Below are 21,410 nucleotides of genomic sequence, written 5' to 3'. Positions count from 1 at the left end.
AGGTGGTTAGCTCAACCAATGGAGAGCTGAATGTCGATGATCCCACAGGAGCCCACTCCAATGCACCAATCACAGCTCATGCCGAGGTGGAGGTAGTGGAGGAAGCTAAGTACGTACATCTTCCAAGGGGGCTCTTAAGTTATGGGTTGAAAAACCTTTTCTGTCTCTTCCTCTCTGTGTGCTGCTCATCTCAGACTGGATTTCTCATGCTTGTAACCACAGCTTTCTTCCTTAACTGTTTTAATTTTTGCATGGTACTTTAAGGCTGCTACTGCCCTTCTTTAGCTGTGATTTCGGGGAAGACAGTCACATTTTTCTAGTTCACATGAAAAAGACATAGTGAACCGAAAGAATCATGTTATCAGGGCTACAATAGATAGTAGCTATGAGCTTCTTGGGGCTGTGGAGCTTCTTGCTCTGTATGGGATATAGAGAAAAATCTGCTGTTAAACCATGGGCCATGCTGAATAGCATTTGATTTCTGATTGTGGGCTAACAACTGGATGTATAATCATGGAACAAGGAGTTCAGGGCCATTTTGTTCACTTTCAAATGATTCTGGCTTCAGGGAGACTAAGTCAGGCAAGAAAAATATTATAGTCTGCATCTGTGAATGAGAGTGTGGGAAAAGAATGAAGTCATACTCATCTCAGGAGGGTAAGGAGGTTGCCCCACGCCCTTTTCTGCTTCTCTTGCATGTGTGTGTCTTGCCCCACCCATACCACCAGCCCCTTGGTGCGCTGCATGGTCTGTGTTTAAAGTCTTAAAATCTGGGGTGGAAGGTGAGATAACTGTCAATTCTGCTGCAAAAGCAGCATTTCTACCACTTTTTCCCCTTTTTTCCCCATCCCAAATTTAGATCCAGATTTAGACTTCAAGAAGATACCAGGTAGGGAGAGATAGAGACACCATGAGTCAGTAACTGCTGCTATCCCTGATATGGAGGACCTTTTTTGTGAGCCCTCTGAGAACCTGCAGGATATCCCAGTGTCTTGTTTTCTGAAGCAGACAATGTATTTATAGTGATATTGTACCTAAGTAGTCTCATGAGCCCCCAAGTAGCTTAATACAAGCCAGAACACTCTTATACCTCTAAATGTAAGTTAGTGAGATGCCACTAAGACCTAAATTCTTCCACCTTCCAGATGCACTGTGTATTGTTGTCTTTCCTGCCTATTCCCCTGGTCCCCTGCCCATCTTTTTTATTTATTTGTTTTTTGAGACAGGGTCTCTCTCTATTGCCAAAGCTGGAGTGTACTGGCATGATCATGGCTCACTGCAGCCTCTATTCCCCAAGCTCAAATGATCCTCCTGCCTCAGTCTCCCAAAGTCCTGAAATTACAGGTATGAACCACCGTGCCCAGCCCTGACAATCTATTTGATAAACTCACTTTACTTTCAAGAAGTCCTTTCCAACCAGGTGTGGTGATTCATGCCTGTAATCTTAGCACTTTGGGAGGCTGAGGCAGGAGGATCACTTGAGTCTAGGGGTTTGAGACCAGCCTGGGCAACATAATGAGACCCCATTTCTATAAAAAAATTGGAAATTAGCTGGGCATAGTGGCATGCACCTGTAGTTCCAGGTACTTGGAAGGTTGAGGCTGCAGTGAGCTATGGTCATGTTACTGTACTCCAACCTGGGTGACAGGTGAGACCCTGTCTCACACACACACACACACGTTTTTGGCCAGGTGCGGTGGCTCACGTGTGTAATCCCAGCACTTTGGGAGGCTGAGGCAGGAGGATCATGAGGTCAAGAGATTGAGACCATGCTGGCCAACATGGTGAAACCCCATCTCTACTAAAAATACAAAAATTACCTGGGTGTGGTGGCACGCACCTGTAGTCCCAGCTACTCGGGAGGCTGAGGCAGGAGAATCACTTGAACCTGGGAGGCAGAGGTTGTGGTGAGCTGAGATTGCGCCACTGCACTCCAGCCTGGCAACAGAGTGAGACACCGTCTCCAAAAAAAAAAAAAAAAAAAAAAAAGTTTTTGCCTGGAAAACCAGGACTTAAGGATTCCTACCCAATATATCAAAAGTAAATGAGGATGATTTGACTGTCTCTTGTTGAACCCCTGCTAACTATAGGCAGCTTCAGAGCTCTTCTCCCAGCTTGCGTAAGGCACTGATATGTAAGGGGGTGAGGGTTATGCTGGTTATGCCAGGAAAAGACCATTTTAGTAAGGAAATATGCTCTCTATTCTCAGGGACTTTGGAGATATTAATGGTACTTACATTTTTTCGATTTCCATACAAAGCTACATTCTCTTAAATAAACAATATGTTACTCCCAACCTCTTGGCTCTCAACTGGCTGCACTTTGGAGTCATCTGGGGCGTGTTAGAAAATACAAATGTCTGAGTCTGGCCTCAGGCATTCTGATTTAATTGATTGAAATGTGGCCTGAGCATCAATAATTTTAAAAGTTCAGGTCATTCTAACGTGTAGCCAATGTTCAGAACCACTGTACTAAGCATGGTCTGATCCAAACATTGTCAGAGCTTGAAGGATGGCCGTACCTTTTCTCAGCTCCCACCCCATTCTCAATTCACCTTTGTGGCTGTTACTTTGAAGGCTAGAAGTTTAACTTTGGATTTAATAGTATACTTTGGATGCAGTAATCAAATGGGCTTTAGTTTTATGTTATGCCCTATATAGGTTTATCTTTTGAACCCATTCATCTCATCTCATTTTGGTAAATGTGTATACTAATTGTGTATGTGAGTGTGGTATTTGTGTTCTGTGTGTAAGATATGGGCTCATTCACACAGAGATTTCAATCTGGTGTATTCCGTATTGGTATAATTTAACATCTAGAATGTAAGGAGAATTTAAAGTCTTGTCATTTAGCGAAAAGGACAAGTGTGCCTCTTTGCCACCAGCTTCAGGTTTGGATCTTCTAAAAGATGTAGAAAGCATAGAGGAGCAATTATATTTGACCAGATGTCATCCCAAAGCTCCTGGCTTAGGGCATTTAGTGATTTCATGGGCTACCAATCCATCTTGCCCAGAGAACTGTCAGGGCCCAGCCATGTGTTGTTTTTCTTGGCCTTTGTGTGTGGAGGCAAGGAAATAGCCCTATGTCCACCTGGTTGATCATTTTCATGGGAAGAAGTCACAGCTAGAGAAGCACGAGGTGTTCCAAACAGCCCCGCATTGCACGCAGCTGTGATGCCATTTGTTCATGCAGCCTGCTTGTGGGGTAGAGGGGGCTGATGCTTATATTGAGACGCACCTCAGTACTGGGGAGACTGTGTGAAACCTTCACTTTCAGGCTTTTGATTTTGGGTTCCTCACCCAGCTTGTTTAGTGTAAAGGTCGAAAGAAATAACGGTCTTAGGTTTTGTTCTATGTACAAAATGAACATGTGAATTCCCTTTTTCTCTAGCTCCAGGACTTATGTCCTTGTTTATGGTTTAAAGGGTGGATGAGGACAGGCAGCTTTTTGGTTGATTTTTGTTACAGTAAGAATACAGGAATTTTTGGTTTTCCAGACTTTAGCTATAATTTAACAAATGTGAACCTCATTTCTCCGGAGCATTAACAAGAGTAGAATTTAGGTCCTTCTCTGGTAGTTATACCTTAATACAGAGCAGTGACCCTCCTCCCTCTGATTCATCTTCTAATAAGATAAAGTAAGTGTCACTTAAACCTTTTCTCCCTCTCTAGAGGAAGAGCTAACTGCTAGCTGCTTTGATCAGGCATGTTGGACTTGTACAAAGGCTAGGGACTTTATTTTTCCCTCAGAATATTTGGGAGGCTAGCTTAATATTGCACAGTAAGACTTCATGTGGGAACCAAAATGGTCCACCCCTGGTGCTTGATTGAGTTCTTACCGGCAGGGTCATTTGCTCTTTCCCCTGCTGCCTTCCTGGAAGTTACCCAGGAAAGCCCACCCTGGAGCTCCCACCAACTCTTTCTGTTTTGCCTTACCCCTGAGATCCAAATCCCACCTTGATGCTTCTGTCAGGCTCCTGTCCGAACCTCCACTTTAACGTGGGGACCAAGTGGCCTGGGCCTACTCACCCTACCTTGACAGAAGAAGAAACTAAACACAGACACATACTGCATGTTTGCATGGCTCACAGGGAGTCGCTTCCATTTCACCTCTGTGGACTAATATCTCTCTCTTTCTCTCTCTTCCTTTCTGTGTTTTTCTCTTTATATACTCTGTAGCTGCCTGAAAATGCTCAACCTGTGGTGAGTCCCTCTCTCCAGTCCATTGCAAGGGGAGTGGACCAGACTAGGCTGGGATTGGCAAAGCCAAACAAAATGTCTTAGGAACATTAAATAACTTCCATAGGACTCCTTGTGCCATAACCACCCTGACTGGGGATCTAGATCCATAAGGTGGGGATGGGGCAGGCCTGTACCCAGGAATTAATCTATTCCTTCTTTCAAACCCACCTTATCGCTGTCTCCTCCTGCCATAACAGTATCCCACATATCCAAAATTATCTGTTTTTAGCTGAGTGAATTTTCTCCCAAATTAATACAACCAGATATGGAGAGGGACAGAGGTAAAAGGGCAAGATTACTGTATCAGTTTTTACTTAGCAGTTGTGTTTGCTCACAGCCACAAGGATAGTGAGCTGTTGCTGGATAATCTCACATTCTGCAGTGTGGTCTCTAACCTGGAAATTGGCTGCTTTGGGAAAATCTGACTTTTTTTGATTCAGCTGGCTCTTCCATCTGTAGAGTAGGAACCTCAAAAAAGGGGGAGCTCCTTCAGGGAGAGGTGGATGTTTTTTTGTTGTTTTGAGAGTTGTTTTGTTTTCGTTTATTGTCTTTTTCTTTATTCCTATGTGAGAGTTTAGTAGGCCAAGGGCTGACTCAGCTAATTGATATATTGGAGCCTGTCTGTTCCATTCCTGGAAAAGGTTCCTGGAATGTATTTTTAGGAATAACATGGAGTTTATGGAAGGAGAAGCCCTCAAGAATCCATGTGTGGTGAGGAACATTCTTGCTACAAGACATAGCCCCTTCCCCTGCTCTCTAGCCTATGACCTTCCAGGTACTCCTGAACTTGTTGGTCTGTTGCAGTCTGGAATTGTAACTCTCCCGCATTGTCCGCATGCATAAAGTCATGTTCTACATGGAGGTAACAGCCTGCTAGTTTCATGACTGCCATGTTTGTGTGTCTTCAGTGACTGGGTTGGGCACTGGTTTCTGAACCCTAACTGTCTAAGCCAGATTGCCTACAGGGGCTTCCTTAGAGACAGGAATATATTAAAGAAAACAACTGGGTTTTGTGGAGGTCAGATTTATAGTCTTAGGGGATCAAAGAATACCTTTGGCTATTTGTTTTGCAAATATGTGTCTGTGTAATCTGACATTGTGGTGGTCTATTTTTTCCTGTGAGGTGTCAGTCACATGATCCTTACTGCAGATACTTGAGGGCCTCCTATATGCTTATCTAACCCTGTGCTTGGAACTCTAGCGGGGTGGCGAGGCGGGTTGCAAAATTTGCCCCAAAGAGCTTGGGTACCATCTAGCTGAAGAGATCAGAATTACACATGAAAGGACAAGGAGTTTTCCAGGACATTTAGATTATTGCCCTTGAGAGACTGAGGGGCCAGGAAGTCACCATGGACAGGATAGTCAAATAAGTCCTCGTAAACACTGTAGGACTTGAGTCAAGTATTAGAAGAAAGGAAGAATACACACGTATGGCAGAGAAAAGGAACATAGCAAGGGAATAGCTGAAGAGAGAGGGCCATGACATAGTAAGAATGCTGTATGGAAAAGGTAGTGGGTCAGAGGCCTGGGGTAAGAGCACTAGATGGCTTGAGAGTAGGGAGATTTGGATCGATTTTGACTCCAGCATGTTGAGAACTTCTAGTCATCTAAACAGTCAATCAACTGGAAGAAAACCTAAGCCATGAGGGGTCCATCACCTGCCTTCATTCTCTTCTGAGAGGAACACATCTGAAAGTCAGTCAGTGGACTTGGTCTAGAGTCAGACCCAGTTTAATAGATCCTGTTGCCAGTAGTCACCACAGACACCAAAGAGCTGAAGAGCAGATTGTGAGGCCTGCTTTTTTGTAGGTAGAATCATTAAAAGCCTTTGCCACTGCTGAAGCTTTAACTACAATAACTAGCAAAGATAAATCCAGGGTTCTAAATTTGAAATATTCCAACTCCTTTGAACCATAGCTCACACTCCCTTTTAGTCAGGTGGGTTCAGCATTCCACATCCAGTTATGATACGCTTGTAAGCAGACATTAATTCTTATGGCTTGCCTTGGAGGAGGTAAAAGAGAAGTCATTGTACAGTTTGAAATGGACCTAAACAGTATTTTAAACTTTTTTTATTGCTTTCTTAAAAACACAAAATCATCATCTTTGCATCCTCCAAAAAGATTAAGAATAGAGGTTGACTTAAAAGTTAGTAATGCCTCTGAAAATCATGGTTCAGAAGAAAAGAGGTAAGTCTATTGAAATAGAGATTTAATTTGCCTCTTTTATTATTAATTTCAGGACATTCAACTTGGAAAATGTCCATTTCTAAAGCATACATATAGAAAAATGCCATTTGGGCCAGGCATAGTGGCTTACACCTGTAATCCCAGCACTTTGGGAGGCCGAGGCAGGTGGATCATTTGAGGTCAGGAGTTCGAGACCAGCCCGGCCAACATGGTGAAACCCTGTCTCCATTAAAAATACAAAAATTAGCCGGGCGTGCTGTGGGCACCTGTAATCCCAGCAATTCGGGAGGCTGAGGCAGGAGAATCACTTGAGCCCGGTAGGTGGAGGTTGCAGTGAGCACCACTGTATTCCAGCCTGGGCGACAGAGTGAAACTCAGTCTCAAAAAAAAAAAAAAAAAAAAAAAAAAAGAGGCCAGGCGCGGTGACTCAAGCCTGTAATCCCAGCACTTTGGGAGGCCGAGACAGGCGGATCACGAGGTCAGGAGATGGAGACCATCCTGGCTAACACGGTGAAACCCCGTCTCTACTAAAAATACAAAAAATTAGCTGGGCATAGTGGCAACACCTGTAGTCCCAGCTGCTCGGGAGGCTGAGGCGGTAGAATGGCGTAAACCTGGGAGGCGGAACTTGCAGTGAGCTGAGATCCAGCCACTGCACTCCAGCCTGGGCGACAGAGCGAGACTCCGTCTCAAAAAAAAAAAAGAAAAAAGAAAAAAGAAAAGAAAAAAAAAAACCATTTGTTCTTGAATTCTTATCCAGGGTTTCCATTGAGGATTATTTTTAACAATCAAAAATGTTGGTCACTTTTATTTAAAAGAATTTAGTTTCCAAATACATATTACACTTTGCTTAGTGATTATATTTGCACCCATTAATAGTACCTCACAAATGTCATTGATACTTTCAGAGAAAATCTTTCCAAAGACTCTCTTAAGAATCTCCTATTTCAGGCCGGGCGTGGTGGCTCATGCCTGTAATCCCAGCACTTTGGGAGGCCGAAGTGGGCGGATCACGAGGTCAGGAGATCAAGACCATCCTGGCTAACACGGTGAAACCCCGTCTCTACTAAAAGTACAAAAACTTAGCCGGGCGTGGTGGCGGGCGCCTGTAGTCCCAGCTACTCGGGAGGCTGAGGCAGAAGAATGGTGTGAACCCAGGAGGTGGAGCTTGCAGTGAGCCGAGATCGTGCCACTGCACTCTAGCCTGGGCAACAGTGCAAGACTCTGTCTCAAAAAAAAAAAAAAAAAAAAAAAAAATCTCCTATTTCTAAAATGTTCATGTTTGATTCATTCAGATATGATTACAGCCCATCATGGTCTGTGTAAATGTTTGTTTCTGCATTCTTAGAAACTTTCTCCAGTTTTTAATAACATTGGATGTAGGAATACCAAGGAGTCTAACTAAAAAGAGGGGATCTTGGCTACAGTGAAATGCCAGGGGTATGGGAAGTAAGTAACAGCCTTTATTTCCATATGAAAAATGCTGGCATTACACCTGCAATGATTAGGCAAGAGACTCAAAGATAGTTTTCTCAGAAAAGCTTTTCTTTCAAGGGTCTAGCAAGTCTGAGCTATGCTTCCAACTTTACTGCCCTCCATCATCCTGCATCTTTGACTCATCCACCACCTTCTGTCCCTTTCATTCTCATTCCCCATGTGTCAGCTCCCTGGAAAGGACATATCTTGTGCACCTTGCCACAGTACTCATTACCCGCTTCTGGACTGCCTGAGCAAGAGTGATACTTCCTGTTCTAAAGACAGGAGTGAGGAGGGGGGATACTCAGACTTAGGGATGTGCCAGAACTGTGGCTAGTCCCCAGGGAGCAGAACTTGGAGGACTCATAAAGGAGCCAACCCCACCTCCATCTCAGACAGGGCCAGTTCATAAACCCCATCTGGCAGAGCAGCAATCTCAGGAAGCTAAACTGGGGAGTGCCCTGTATCTCACTCCCTAAATTGGGGAGTGAGAGCATCCCGATGGTCAGCTCCTGGGCTGTGACAGTGGTCCCCTCCAGATGAAAAGGGGGAGCTGTACTGATGTCAGTCAGGAGATGTGGCTCACAGTCATTATTAGAGTCAGGGCCTCTCCTGCCTACTTCAGGTACTTGGGTGAGGGCAGAGAGAGGGATAGAGAGAATCCTTAATCCTTCATTGGTAACATCCTGAGATCCTCCTAGAGTTCCAGACATCATACTTATCACGGGATTTGTTTGCCTTAATTTAGCCTCCCTGCCCTCTGGCCAGTGAGTTGCATTAAATAATTGTGCCCTCAGTATCAAGGAGTAGACAATGTAGACTATTTTTATGCAGCCCTGAGGATCCCCAGTCTTGGCTCTTGATAAGGTGAGGCATCTGGGTTGGGTGCTAAAGTATGAACCTTCTTCATCCTCCTTCCAGTAATGCCTATTTCAGCCCTGCCTAGCCTGCACCATCTTATAATTAGGTAGGATGACTGCAGATTGAAATCAAGCAGCTATTTCCTTTGGCTTTTCTGGCAGACACTGCCCACTGCCTCCAGTGCGTGCACTGTAGATGGTGGGCGGTCCCTATGGGTGGGTGCCAGGGGGAAAATTCCACCCCCTTCAGTCAGCAGAAGCAGGCAGAAGTCTGCTGGAAGCTGCAGGCCTCCCGCACTGACTTGCAATGTTCCTTGTGCTCCAGGTGCTGCTGTTTCTTTAAGAGGAAAAGGAAGAAGACTGCTCAGCGCCACAAGTGACCAGTGCCTCCCAGGAGTCCTCAGGCCCTGGGGACTCTGACTCAATTGTACCTGCAGCTCCTGCCATTTCTCATTGGAAGGGACTCCTCTTTGGGGGAGGGTGGATATCCAAACCAAAAAGAAGAAAACAGATGCCCCCAGAAGGAGCCAGTGTGGGCAGCCAGGGCCTAGTGGGTCATTGGCCATCCCCGCCTGCCTAAGGCTCTGAGCAGGTCCCAGAGCTGCTGTTCCTCCACTGCTTGCCCATAGGGCTGCCTGGTTGACTCTCCTTCCCATTGTTTACAGTGAAGGTGTCATTCACAAAAACTCAAGGACTACTATTCTCCTTCCTCCCCTTAGTTTACTCCTGGTTTTTACCCCACCCTCAACCCTCTCCAGCATAAAACCTAGTGAGCTAAAGACTTTATTTGCAGAAGGAGATCAAGAGGCTGGGGGTAAGGCCAAGAAGGTAGGAGGAAAATGGAGACCTGGGCTGGAGAAGAACCTTCTCCGTGTCCCAGGTGTGCCTGGCAGTATGGTTTCCTCTTCCTCTGTGCCTGTGCAGCATTCATCCCAGCTGGCCATGGGGTTCAGGTTCCTTCTTCCCTCCCTCCTGTGAAGTTACACTGTAGGACACAAGCTGTGAGCAATCTGCAGTCTACTGTCCCTGTGTGTTGGCGTTCTTAGCTTTTTTGACAAACTCTTTTTTCCAGGCGGTAGTAGGACAATGAAAATTGTTCTGAGCAAAGGAAAGAAAACTGACTTTGTTGCACTTTTAGTTTTTTTTTAAAAAAACAAAAACAAAAACATGGCAGATGCATATTGTGTCTGGTTATATTGGGGTTTTCACTTTTACCTGTTTTGAGGGGGATGGGGCCAGCCAAGCCATTCAGAGAGAACATGGGTCCAGAGGACATTCTCAGTGGAAAGAGTTTGATCTGCACCACCCAGAAGAGAAGCCAAACTCGGTGTCATTCTGAGTGAACACTCAGGTTGGCAAGAAAACATACTTGAATTTTCATTCATCTTCTCAGCAGCTGAAGAATGTCCCTACCAGAGCATCTTGACCTAATCAGCTTACAGTTTGAAAACCTAGCTCTCCAGCACATGAGATGAGCCAGCCGAACCAGACTGTGACCAAGAAACAGCTCATCCCAGAGAAGGAGATGCTTAACAAAAAAAATAATAATAATAATGAAATTGTTTCTTCTGCTGCCAGGGACTTCCAACTAGATAGCCATGTGATTTCCTGGTGACTTGGGGGACAAATTAGTGATGAAACAGCCACCACCATATTGCCATTAGTGGAAAAAAAGAGGAGGACAGTGAACCTACCTTCCACCTGCCAGAGGGACCTCGGGGTGTGGCATTATAGGGCCAGGAAAAGAAAATCAGTGTATCCTATCTCCCCCAATAGCTGAGCTGTAGCATTTGGGCTGGCCTGCCTTATCAGAAACCAAGCTTATGAAGATCTCCCAGCAGGTCCATAGCAGTAAGCTTAGGATGCAGTATATGGGGCTGCATTTAAAAGGAGGGAAAGATTGATTGGTGCTGGAATATTCCAGGGAAAAGGAAACTGGAGTGAAAGGTCTGAAATTATCTTCTCAACTGGACATAGACTCCTTCCAGAAAGGTGGCCATGCCTCTAAGCATGTTTTCCCCAGTATGCCCTCGGCCTCCCCCCGTGGTGTTTTCATAGGAGGTACTACTGTGAAGGATCTTGGTTCCTCATTCACTGTTTGACAAGTCTTTCATGTGGGAAGTTACTCTTCTCATACCCAATTTTCATTTGAGTTTAGTAGCTTAACCAAACAATGACTGCCTATTCCAGAGGTGACAGAAGAGAAAGGGTCATTTACATCAGGAAAGAGGTCTTGTATCTGGGAGTAGAGAGCCAACCATGGAGCACAGTGGCTGGTGGGTGACTTAGTCTGATGGTTTGTGGAGCATAGAAGTCTTCGCCTCTAGCTTGAGGTGTAGGGCTATCTTTTGGACTGGAGGGTGTGGGGATATTTTCTGGTAGTTGCCATTTCTTGGAAAAATTCCCTTGATGTACCTTGCACAGAGCAGAAATAGCATTAACAGTATCAGAGGTACTGGGCTTCATCTGTTCCGTTGGATCTTGGCTAGGGAATATCATTTCACTTGCATCAAACCTGCTTAGCTTATGGAAAGATGGTAATATGTCATTTCTATAAATGTTTCTATATATGGAACATAGAGTGGCAGGGAGATGCAGTATCACACCCCTTCCCCACAAGGACTGTGAATATTGGGATTTATGTCCTTGCCATTACCTAGTGGTTACAGCCATGTCACTAAGATTTACATCATTTCTCAGTTGGGATTTCGGCAATGCTAACTTACTGTATAGAAAGTTTAACTTTTCCTCACCCCTGTATAGAAAATGCCTTGCCTCTCAAGAGAGGGCAGAAGGGGGCCAGGCGCAGTGGCTCATGCCTGTAATCCCAGCGCTTTGGGAGGCCGAGGTGAGTGGATCACATGAGGTCAGGAGTTCGAGACCAGCCTGGCCAACGTGGTGAAACCCCCATCTCTACAAAAAATACAAAAATTAGTCGGGCGTGGTGGCATGCACCCGTAGTCCCAGCTACTCGGGAGGCTGAGGGAGGAGAATCACTTGAGCCTGGGAGGCAGAAGTTGCAGTGAGCCAAGATCGCGCCACTGCACTCCAGCCTGGGCAACAGAGTGAGACTCTGTCTTAAAAAAAAAAAAAGAAAAAAGAAAAGGGCAGAGGGAAATGTTGGCAATGCCTGGAGCATCCTGGCACTCTATACCCTACTGAGTGCCTCCCTTCAGCCCCTCACCCTGCTTCCACACACACAAAGGCAAAGGCAGTGACCAGCTTGGCTTAAGGCAAGCTTCCTTGCAGCTGGATTTGCGACTTTTTTTTTTTTTTTGTCTTAAAATTTTTACTGGATCAGTTGTAGGGGAGTGTCTTTCCTAATATACTGTTCTCACCTTCCAACCTCCACAAATCTCTTACTAGATACTTGGTTTCAATAGCAAAGGTAAAGAATCCCAGGTCCCTTTAGCATGCAGGGTAATGGTGATCCCTCTAGGGCCATTGGCACTTCAAAGTGGTCCCAGACCTGGGAGATTCTGATGTGATCTTCCTTAAAATTAAGCAAAAAACCTGAGTACCCTAGACGCAATTGGCTATCGCTTCAGCCCTCAACACATCAGGGCTCCCTCCTCGGCCCTATTGCTACAGTTGCTTAGCTGTATGCCTCAGCGAGATCCTTGGGGTTAGGGCATGCACTCGCTGACTGTCCCCACCCATCCACTTGCTCTGTAGTTTCTGAGCTTTCTCCATTTCACAACTATGGTGCCTCAGGATCTTTTTATTTGGGATTGATGCAATTGTTTTTCCTGAAAACTAATTCAGCATCTGTTCATAAAAACCCTTAATATTATACATTAGGAGTTTTCCCAAGCTCTACAGTCCCTCAGACATTGCATCCTAAACAGATTGAGGCACACAGGCCAAGACTCCACCAAGGCATAAATGGTCTCCCCTACTCCCTTTTGACCAGGGTATCACTTGTGTCTTTGCAGTAAGAGTTGGTCAAGTTGCTCTATGCACCTTGGCGCTTTCCCCAGATCTCACTCCAGACTGCCCCCAAGGGTGGAGAGAGCATCCTGACAGCCAGTTTGCACTCATGACTGCCTTAAGATTCTTCTGCTATTATGGGGCCTGTCTGGCAATAAACAGGGTCTAGGAAGGTACAAGGTTAGCTTCCAGTTAAAATCCCATTTTACATTGGAATGCATGAGCTACAGATGACAGCAGAAATCCTGAGGTTTCTAGAAGTGTTGATTGTTTCTTTTTTCTAAATGAACTCCAAGTACTTAGAAAACAATCCCTGCCTATTAGCCAGTAAAGGTGACCATCACCCCTAAAGTAATTTCCAAACTTAGTGCAGTGGAAAGATATGCTGGTAGTGCATATTCAGTGTTGATTTTCAGTGCTAGTAACCACTTTCAGTGCCAGAAATACGTAACAATGATAATGTAATGTCAAAGTGGTTACTAAAGATTATAGCCTTGGCCGGGCGTGGTGGCTCATGCCTGTAATCCCAGCACTTTGGGAGGCTGAGGCGGACAGATCACGAGGTCAGGAGATCGAGATCATCTTGGCTAACACATTGAAACCCCAAAACCCTGCCTCTACTAAAAATACAAAAAAAAAAAAAAATAGCTGGGCGTGGTGGCAGGCGCCTGTAGTCCCAGCTACTCAGGAGGCTGAGGCAGGAGAATGGTGTGAACCCGGGAGGCGGAGCTTGCAGTGAGCTGAGATCTCGCCACTGCACTCTAGCCTGGGTGACAGAGCAAGACTCCGTCTCAAAAAAAAAAAAAAAAAAAAAAATTATAGCCTTAACTTTTTTATGTAAAAGATAAAATCCATTCCTCCTCCCAGTGAGCAAGCATGGCTTGCATTTCTCAAAAATGAGAACTTCCATGGCAGCCAAGAAAACGTCTTCTCAGAGGAGCTTTTGTTTGATGCATCTCCCAAGCCCACATGCCTCCTGTGTCCCAGCCACCTCTTCCATTTTCACATTTAAACCAGCTCTCCATTCCCATTGAGTTGCCCTAACAACATTGTCTCCAGTGTCAGAACCGTATTAGGGTTCGTTTCTCAGATTGGGAGCCTGCAACACCATACAGCCAACATTGCCTTTGCCACGCCACTGCCACCATCCCCAGTATTGCCCTATCGTGGGCAGATGAATTCTAGAAACCCTCAGGGAGCCAGGGCAATTAGGCACCCCATCTGAATTGACCACGTGAGTGACAGGCACTTATCTCTCGGGTTCTTGCTTTTGCAGACTGCAGGGAAGTCCTATCTAGAGGTCGATGGCAGAGACTCCTAGTCTTTCCCATGAGGGGTTGACAGGAATCAAATAGGGATTCCTTTGGCTTGGGGTTTTGGTGTTTTTTGTTTTTTTCAATTTGTTTTTTGGTGTATGGGGGGTGATTTTGTTTCTGAATAAGAAAAAGAAGAGGCAACCATGGCCCTTAACGTGGGTTTATAAAGTTTTGAGCAGTGTTTTAGCCACAAGTAAGGAATCTTGAAAGTCTTTTATCCAGCAAGCAGTCTTAAAAATGTTTTTCCTAACTGCTTTTGCAGGTGACTAAGTACAAAAAAAAAAAAATAGGTTTCTCATTGTATTCGAAATAGTGAGTAGGTTCCCTGGATAATACACAATGGTAGTTGACATGTTCTCAAAACACAACCAGAAAACCCACTTCCAGTATTTGTAAATCACCTTTCAAAGGAAGAAGTGAACATGTATTCCATGTATTTCTAGTTTGATTACCAAACTTGATGTTACAAAGAAACCTCAGTTCTGTAGACAGAATTTCTTTTATTTTTCTTCTTTTACTCCTCACAATCACTTTCCCGGTGCCATCACCACCTTTAAGGTCTCACAGCAGAGCATTATTCACGGTAATAAGTGGGGGTGCGGTGCAGCCATTCCAGTAACACCCACAAGAGGACAGCTGTTCTGAATGTCCCCACCCACCCTCCTTTCAGTACAGGTGAAACATTTTCAGTTCATGAGCTCCAGACCAAATCCCAGGCCGGCCCTTGCACCAAAAGCCTTTTTTAGAAGGCTTATCAGTCTATTAGGAATGTCTCAGGAAAGATGAGCCATTTCTTTGGGGAGAAATATATTTACAGATGGAAGTGTGTGATTGCGTGTCTGTGTGTGTGTGGTGTGTGTGCGCACGTTGAGTGCGTGCGTTCATCTATGTGCATTTCACTTCCATAAAGATCCAGCCCAAGCTGCTCGGAACCATGTGTTCCTGAGTATTCTCAGAGGTAAACAAGTGACAAGTGAGCTTCTGAAATTAGTGTCTCAGCAAGCTGGCTTTAGGAATGAGCCCTATTTATCAAGCCGAGAAAAATAACAGCAGAAAAGATAAAGATAAACCAAAAATATATACCCCCAATGGAAAATAATGTTGATTCAGCAATTCCCATCGGATGTATTACATGCTCTAATTTATTATATTATTATTTATCTGTCTTTGATCTTTGCCCATTGTACTCTTAAAAAGATGTTGGGATGTTGATTGCGATTTTTAAACAACTTGATAATGTATAAATCAGCTGTGGAAATCAGTTTTAATGTGTGGATGTGTCTGATTATTGTTAAATGCCTCTTTTTTTACTTTTTTTTTTTTTTTTAGATGTATAATGTTTCATAAACCCTGGCACTGGTCACAAAGCTCAGCTGTGAAAATGAAATTTGTAGTATTTTTAAACATGAATGTCAATTTCAAGTGTATTTGAAATGGTTCCTGCAGGAGAGATACTTGTGCACCATTAGGAAAATCTTCTCTGCAGAGGAAGTAGCCTTTGGAGAAAATGGAAAATGGGTTCTGATATGTTATCTCAGAGTAGCCCATTTCCTAGGGCACCATGGAAAACACAAATGTGATATTTAAGTATACCTCTTCCCCAATTTGGGGAGGAAAGGACTCAGTTTGCACCCTTTTTGTATGTAAAATAAAATGTCTTTCTTGGCTACTTCTGCTTGTTTGGTTGGTTGATTGGTTTGTCTGGTTTGTTTTGTTTTGTTTTTTGAGACAGAGTCTCGCTCGGCTCACTGCAAGCTCCATCTCCTGGGTTCATGCCATTCTCCTGCCTCAGCCTCCCAAGTAGCTGGGACTACAGGCGCCCGCTGCCACGCCCGGCTAATTTTTTGCATTTTTAGTAGAGAAGGGGTTTCACCGTGTTAGCCAGGATGGTCTCGATCTCCTGATCTCGTGATCCGCCCACCTCAGCCTCCCAAAGTGCTGGGATTACAGGCGTGAGCCACCGCGCCCGGCCTGGTTTGTCTGTTTTTAATCTCCCTCGGCTCATTTGTAATTAACAATCTAGCTAGGACTCACTTTGATGCGATTCAAGTCTCCTGTGAACAAAAATAAATGCCTGATAATTTGGCTTCTTGTTTCATTCCTTGGACTAAACATTGTCTTCTCCCTTGAGTCACTTCAAAAATAAATATTGCTGTATCCTGAAGAAGAAAATTATTTTTTAATTAAAAAAAATATATTGGCCGGGCACGGTGGCTCACGCCTGTAATCCCAGCACTCTGGGAGGCCAAGGCGGGTGGATCACTTGAGGTCAAGAGTTGGAGACCAGCCTGGCCAACATGGTGAAACCCTGTCTCTACTAAAAATGCAAAAATTAGTTGGGCATGGGGTGCACACCTATAATCCCAGCTACTCAGGAGGCTGAGGCGGGCCAATTGCTTGAACCAGGGAGGTGCAGTTTGTGGTGAGTCAAGATCGCACCACTGCACTCCAGCATGGGCATCAGAGCAAGACTCCGTCTCAAATAAATATTCCTGGAAGAATTTGGACATTATCACTCACATGTAAGTTCCTGTGTCCCTGTTCTTCTCAGGTGGTAGAACACAGGAAATCAAGATCTGTTCTGTGGCACAACTTTTAGTAGCTTTGTAATTCTGCTCTACAAATGCTGAATATGTGTCCAGACAGAAGTAGAACTGTGATGAGCAATGTAAAACCATACTGCATGTGTAGCCAACAGAACAACTGTCAATCTGGGCATGATTGACTCCTTCCAGTTTGTTACTGCTCTTTAATTACTTTTTCACAGGCAAGTAGCCGAAGAATCATGAGAGAAAAGTTTCAAGTTTGAGAGCATTTTATCCATCAACCTGATTTCTTGTGAAAGTGGGAATGGGAGAAAGGCTGCTGTAATGCCATTTTAGCCTTAGCTCCTCGTGTGCAGGAGGCTACTTGGGTTTTTTGGGTGTTTCCTTGTTTTTGAGACAGGCTTGAGTGCAGTGGCACGATCATGGTACACTTGCAGCCTTGACCTCCTGGGCTCAGGTGATTCCCCCAACCTCAGCCTCTGGGGTAGCTGCAACTACAGATGCGCACCACCACGCCCTGCTAATTTTTGTATTTTTTGTAGAGACAGGTTTCACCATGTTGCCCAGGCTCAAACTCCTGGACTCAAGCCATCTGCCTGCCACAGCCTCTCAAAGTGCTGGGATTACAGATATGAGCTACTGTGCCCAGCCGGAGGCTACTTTGAAAACAGGATTTAGTAAACATTTTTCTCTGGCTATGGGAGCCTGAGACCAGCGAGTGAGGAAAGAGGCTTAACAAAATAGGACAAAAAAAAAGAGGGGATGAGAGATGGATCTGGAAGATCATCTGTGTCAATATAACAACGTTTAATACTTCCACCTGGGCCGGGCGCGGTGGCTCAAGCCTGTAATCCCAGCACTTTGGGAGGCCGAGACGGGCGGATCACGAGGTCAGGAGATCGAGACCATCCTGGCTAACACGGTGAAACCCCGTCTCTACTAAAAAATACAAGAAAACTAGCCGGGCGAGGTGGCGGGCGCCTGTAGTCCCAGCTACTCGGGAGGCTGAGGCAGGAGAATGGCGTGAACCCGGGGGGCGGAGCTTGCAGTGAGCCGAGATCGCGCCACTGCACTCCAGCCTGGGCGACAGAGCGAGACTCCGTCTCAAAAACAAAAAAAAAACCAAAAAAAACCTTCCACCTGATTGGTGTCTGAATTGAGGTTAGAGGACGGGAAATAAAGAGAATTTTCTTGAAGCTCTACTTGAAGCTCCACAACCTGTGCATGGCCGCTGTAATGAAGGACAAAGTTAATGCCAGTGGCCTTGCATAACGTCAGTCTCAGGTCAGCGCCTCATGAAGACTACATTGCGTAGTTTATGGAAATGGAGCCCTGCCTATAATCTGTGCTGTGCCGACCTGAAATTTCTACGAAGTTAATCTTTGAAAATTAGTTTTAAAGACGTTTTAACGCCATAGGTCCAAATTTTGGAAGTTGGTGTTTTGGTTTGTTTTGGTGTGTAAGACTCCCAGTACCAAAGTATCTATGTTGTAGAGTGGGACAACACTAAGTGTGTGAAGGCCGAAAATAGCCCTGTGGGGACATCTAGTAATATCCCTGACCTCTGGAAAAAAGGCATTGTAGGCCGGACGCGGTGACTCAAGCCTGTAATCCCAGCACTTTGGGAGGCCGAGACGGGCGGATCACGAGGTCAGGAGATCAAGACCATCCTGGCTAACACAGTGAAACCCCGTCTCTACTAAAAAATACAAAAAACTAGCCGGGCGAGGTGGCGGGCGCCTGTAGTCCCAGCTACTCGGGAGGCTGAGGCAGGAGAATGGCGTGAACCCGGGAGGCGGAGGTTGCAGTGAACTGAGATCCGGCCACTGCCCTCCAGCCTGGGCGACAGAGCGAGACTCCATCTCAAAAAAAAAAAAAAAAAAAAAAAAAAAAAGGGCATTGTATCCTCAGGCCGTGACATAAATTATTTCTCATGTCAGTGCGGATGTGAAGCTGTCCCAACCAGGACTTGGTGGACACTCCGTATTGCAGCGCTGTGAGGGAGCTGTGGACAGAGTAAATGCAACACAGTCCCTCGCGCGCAGAAAAAAAATGTAGTCTATTGGGGAAAACAAATAGGTAAGGGAAGTTAAGAACAGCGTATACAGTAAGATGTCCATTGATACATACATCAGTAAGCACAGCAAGATTACAGAAGGGAGAGAAAAATGGGTAGTAACTTGGCCTCAGTAAAAAAGGAAGTGGGTTGTGCAGCAAGTTTTGCAAAACAAGTGGAAGGAGCCGTACAAGGTCACGATCGGTAAGAATAAATGTCCCTGGAGTGTTTGGAAGCCACAACGTTTAGAGCCAATCTGGCGGTGACAAACACTTGACGGGCTCAAAACAGCGACAAACGTCCCGTGCCCCGGTCCAGGCCCACGTATTTGCTAACCTCAAGCGCCAGCAACCGCAGGCCAGTGGAACGGCGCTCCGGGCAGGGCGGAGAGGCGGGCCGCGGAGCATGCCGGGGCTTGTGGTCTTCTCGGAGCCCGGGCCCGTGCTCGGTGGGGCCGCCTTCCGCCGGTGGCCTTCCTGTGGGTGGGAGAGGGCGGCCGGGAGCCCAATGAGGGAGCAATAACGTGGCAACCACCCACGAGCCCGCGTCGGTGCCCGCCCCGCAGGGGGACCTACTATCCGGCGCCGAGCCGGAGGGGGGAAACGGCGCCCGCCGCCCGCCCGGAGCCGGCGAGCAGCCCCAGTCCCCCCCCACCCGCGCGTGGCGGCGCCGGCTCCCTAGCCGCCGCGGCCCCACCCTCTTCCGGCCTCGGCTGTCCGGGCCGCGCTTGCCACCGCCTGTGGATGCTGCGCCTCTCTGAACGCAACATGAAGGTGCTCCTTGCCGCCGCCCTCATCGCGGGGTCCGTCTTCTTCCTGCTGCTGCCGGGACCTTCTGCGGCCGATGAGAAGAAGAAGGGGCCCAAAGTCACCGTCAAGGTCCGGTGGAGTCCGCGGCATTTACGGTGCTGGAGCTCGGGCCCGGGCGGCCTTGGCTTGGCCTTGGCTCAGTCCCTCCTCCCTCGGCTTCTGTCTGTGGCCTCGTGGCGTCTGGGCCGTCCTGCCCATTCAGTCCAGAGAACGACCCGGACCCACCCCGACACCCCCAGCCCCTGCCCTGACCCAGGGAGTTAGTTGGATCCGCGGATACCCATCTGGGGCTGGCACTGGCAGCCTCAGGGCAGCCTTTTTGCAAACACCCCTCAGTGCTGGGGAGATGGTGAAAGATCACGCCTGCCAGATTCCGAATCCTTTCTCTCCTTAAGCCAAATTTTAGCCACTTCCAATTACAAAGCACAGTATGTAGAGTTCAAACTTAAGTGGTGAACTTAGACTCCCCTCCTTATGGGTTTTTAAATGTTAATTTTTAGAATCTGGGTCCATTAGCTGTTTAGAGCAAATGTTGTTATCCTGTAGTTCAAGGAGGGTGTAGATAAGCATGTTTTCCAAGAAAAGGGTCTAGAGCTTTCATTAGATTCCCAGGATTTTGACCTTCACCAAAATCAGATTCAGAACCACTTCTCTAAAAATATGGCTCTATTCTCTCTCCCATCCTCAGGGTAGCTTCTTGTACCTTCCCTCCCCTACCAACGCCCCTTTAAAGAAGCTAAGTTGGCAATGGTCTCTTTCCTCAGGTGTATTTTGACCTGCGAATTGGAGATGAAGATGTAGGCCGGGTGATCTTTGGTCTCTTCGGAAAGACTGTTCCAAAAACAGTGGATAATTTTGTGGCCTTAGCTACAGGAGAGGTAAGTGGCTGGAGCAGGGGTAGTCAACTCAAATGAAGTGAAGCTGGCACTGGGGATGGCAGCAAACTGACCTGCAGAGTTCAGCCCATCTGTATCGTGGACCTCACTGAGCACCGACTGCCTGTTGCCCTGAGAACACAGTATTGTCCTTTCTTAAGAGTAAGGGGGCCCTGACCAGGCACAGTGGCTCACACTTATAATCCAAGCACTTTTGGAGGCCAAGGTAGAAGGATTGCTTGAGCCCAGGAATTCAAGACCAACCTGGGTAACATAGCAAGACCCTGTCTCTACCCCCCCAGAATTTTTTTTTTTGAGACAGAGTTTCACTCTTGTTGCCCAGGCTGGAGTGCAATGGTGCGGCCTAAGCTCATTGCAACCTCCGCCTCCTGAGTTCAAGTGATTCTCCTGCCTCAGCCTCCCGAGTAGCTGGAATTACAGGCATGCGCCACCACGCCTAGCTAATTTTGTATTTTTAGTAGTGACAGGGTTTCACCATGTTGGCCAGGCTAGTCTCGAACTCCTGACCACAGGTGATCCGCCTGCCTTGGCCTCCCAAAGTGCTGGGATTAGAGGCGTGAGCCACTGTACCCGGCCAAAAATAAATTATTTTTAATTAGCTGGGTGTGACGGGGTGCACCTGTGGTCGCAGCTACAGCTACTCAGGAGGCTGAAGTGAAATGGAGGCTGCAGTGAGCCATGATCACACCACTGCACTCCAGCCTGGGCAATACAGTGAGACCCTGTCTCAAAAAAATTTTTTTTAAATAAAAGGCTGGGTGCAGTAACTCACACCTGTAATCCCAGCACTTTGGGAGGCTGAGGCGGGTAGATCACCTGAGGTCAGGAGTTAGAGACCAGCCTGGCCAACATGGCAAAACCTTCTCTCTACTAAAAATACAAAAAATTAGCCAGGCATGGTGGTAGGCGCCTGTAATCCCAGCTACTTGGGAGCCTGAGGCAGGAGAATTGGTTGAACCCAGGAGGTGGAGGTTGCAGTGAGCCAAGATTGCCCACTGCACTCTAGCCTGGGCAACAAGAGGGAACTCCATATCAAAAATAAAAATAAAAAATAAAAAAATAGGCCGGGTGTGGTGGCTCACGCCTGTAAT

The 21,410-nt window shown here is 46.4% G+C and overlaps 2 protein-coding genes across 15 annotated transcripts in view; both read left to right on the top strand.

The window, feature by feature from the left end:
* CSNK1G1 (casein kinase 1 gamma 1) overlaps positions 1 to 15,681 on the top strand; it is a 142,558-nt gene extending 126,877 nt beyond the window's left edge. For 2 of the 9 annotated variants that reach the window (XM_050795981.1, XM_050795975.1), the window contains 3 exons: positions 3 to 109; positions 4,179 to 4,202; positions 9,092 to 11,845. In XM_050795981.1, coding sequence (XP_050651938.1) covers positions 3 to 109; positions 4,179 to 4,202; positions 9,092 to 9,146 — 186 coding nt within the window. In that variant the 3' untranslated portion in view covers positions 9,147 to 11,845. Of the gene's footprint in view, positions 1 to 2; positions 3,949 to 4,178; positions 4,203 to 9,091; positions 11,846 to 15,341 lie in introns of those variants that run through there. The other 7 variants (XM_050795980.1, XM_050795974.1, XM_050795983.1 and 4 more) reach the window with 4 other exon arrangements.
* The window catches only part of PPIB (peptidylprolyl isomerase B), a 445,571-nt gene that overhangs the window by 419,077 nt on the left and 5,084 nt on the right, over positions 1 to 21,410 (top strand). For 5 of the 6 annotated variants that reach the window (XM_050796036.1, XM_050796035.1, XM_050796032.1 and 2 more), the window contains exons 2-3: positions 19,373 to 19,492; positions 20,188 to 20,301. In XM_050796036.1, coding sequence (XP_050651993.1) covers positions 19,382 to 19,492; positions 20,188 to 20,301 — 225 coding nt within the window. In that variant the 5' untranslated portion in view covers positions 19,373 to 19,381. Of the gene's footprint in view, positions 1 to 19,317; positions 19,493 to 20,187; positions 20,302 to 21,410 lie in introns of all 6 variants that reach the window. The other variant, XM_050796031.1, reaches the window with a different exon arrangement.

The sequence above is a fragment of the Macaca thibetana genome, chromosome 7, assembly GCF_024542745.1.
Source record: "Macaca thibetana thibetana isolate TM-01 chromosome 7, ASM2454274v1, whole genome shotgun sequence".
Lineage (NCBI taxonomy): Eukaryota > Metazoa > Chordata > Mammalia > Primates > Cercopithecidae > Macaca > Macaca thibetana.
The sequence above is the reverse complement of the archived record's forward strand: the minus strand, read 5'-3'. Positions and strand labels throughout refer to the sequence as shown.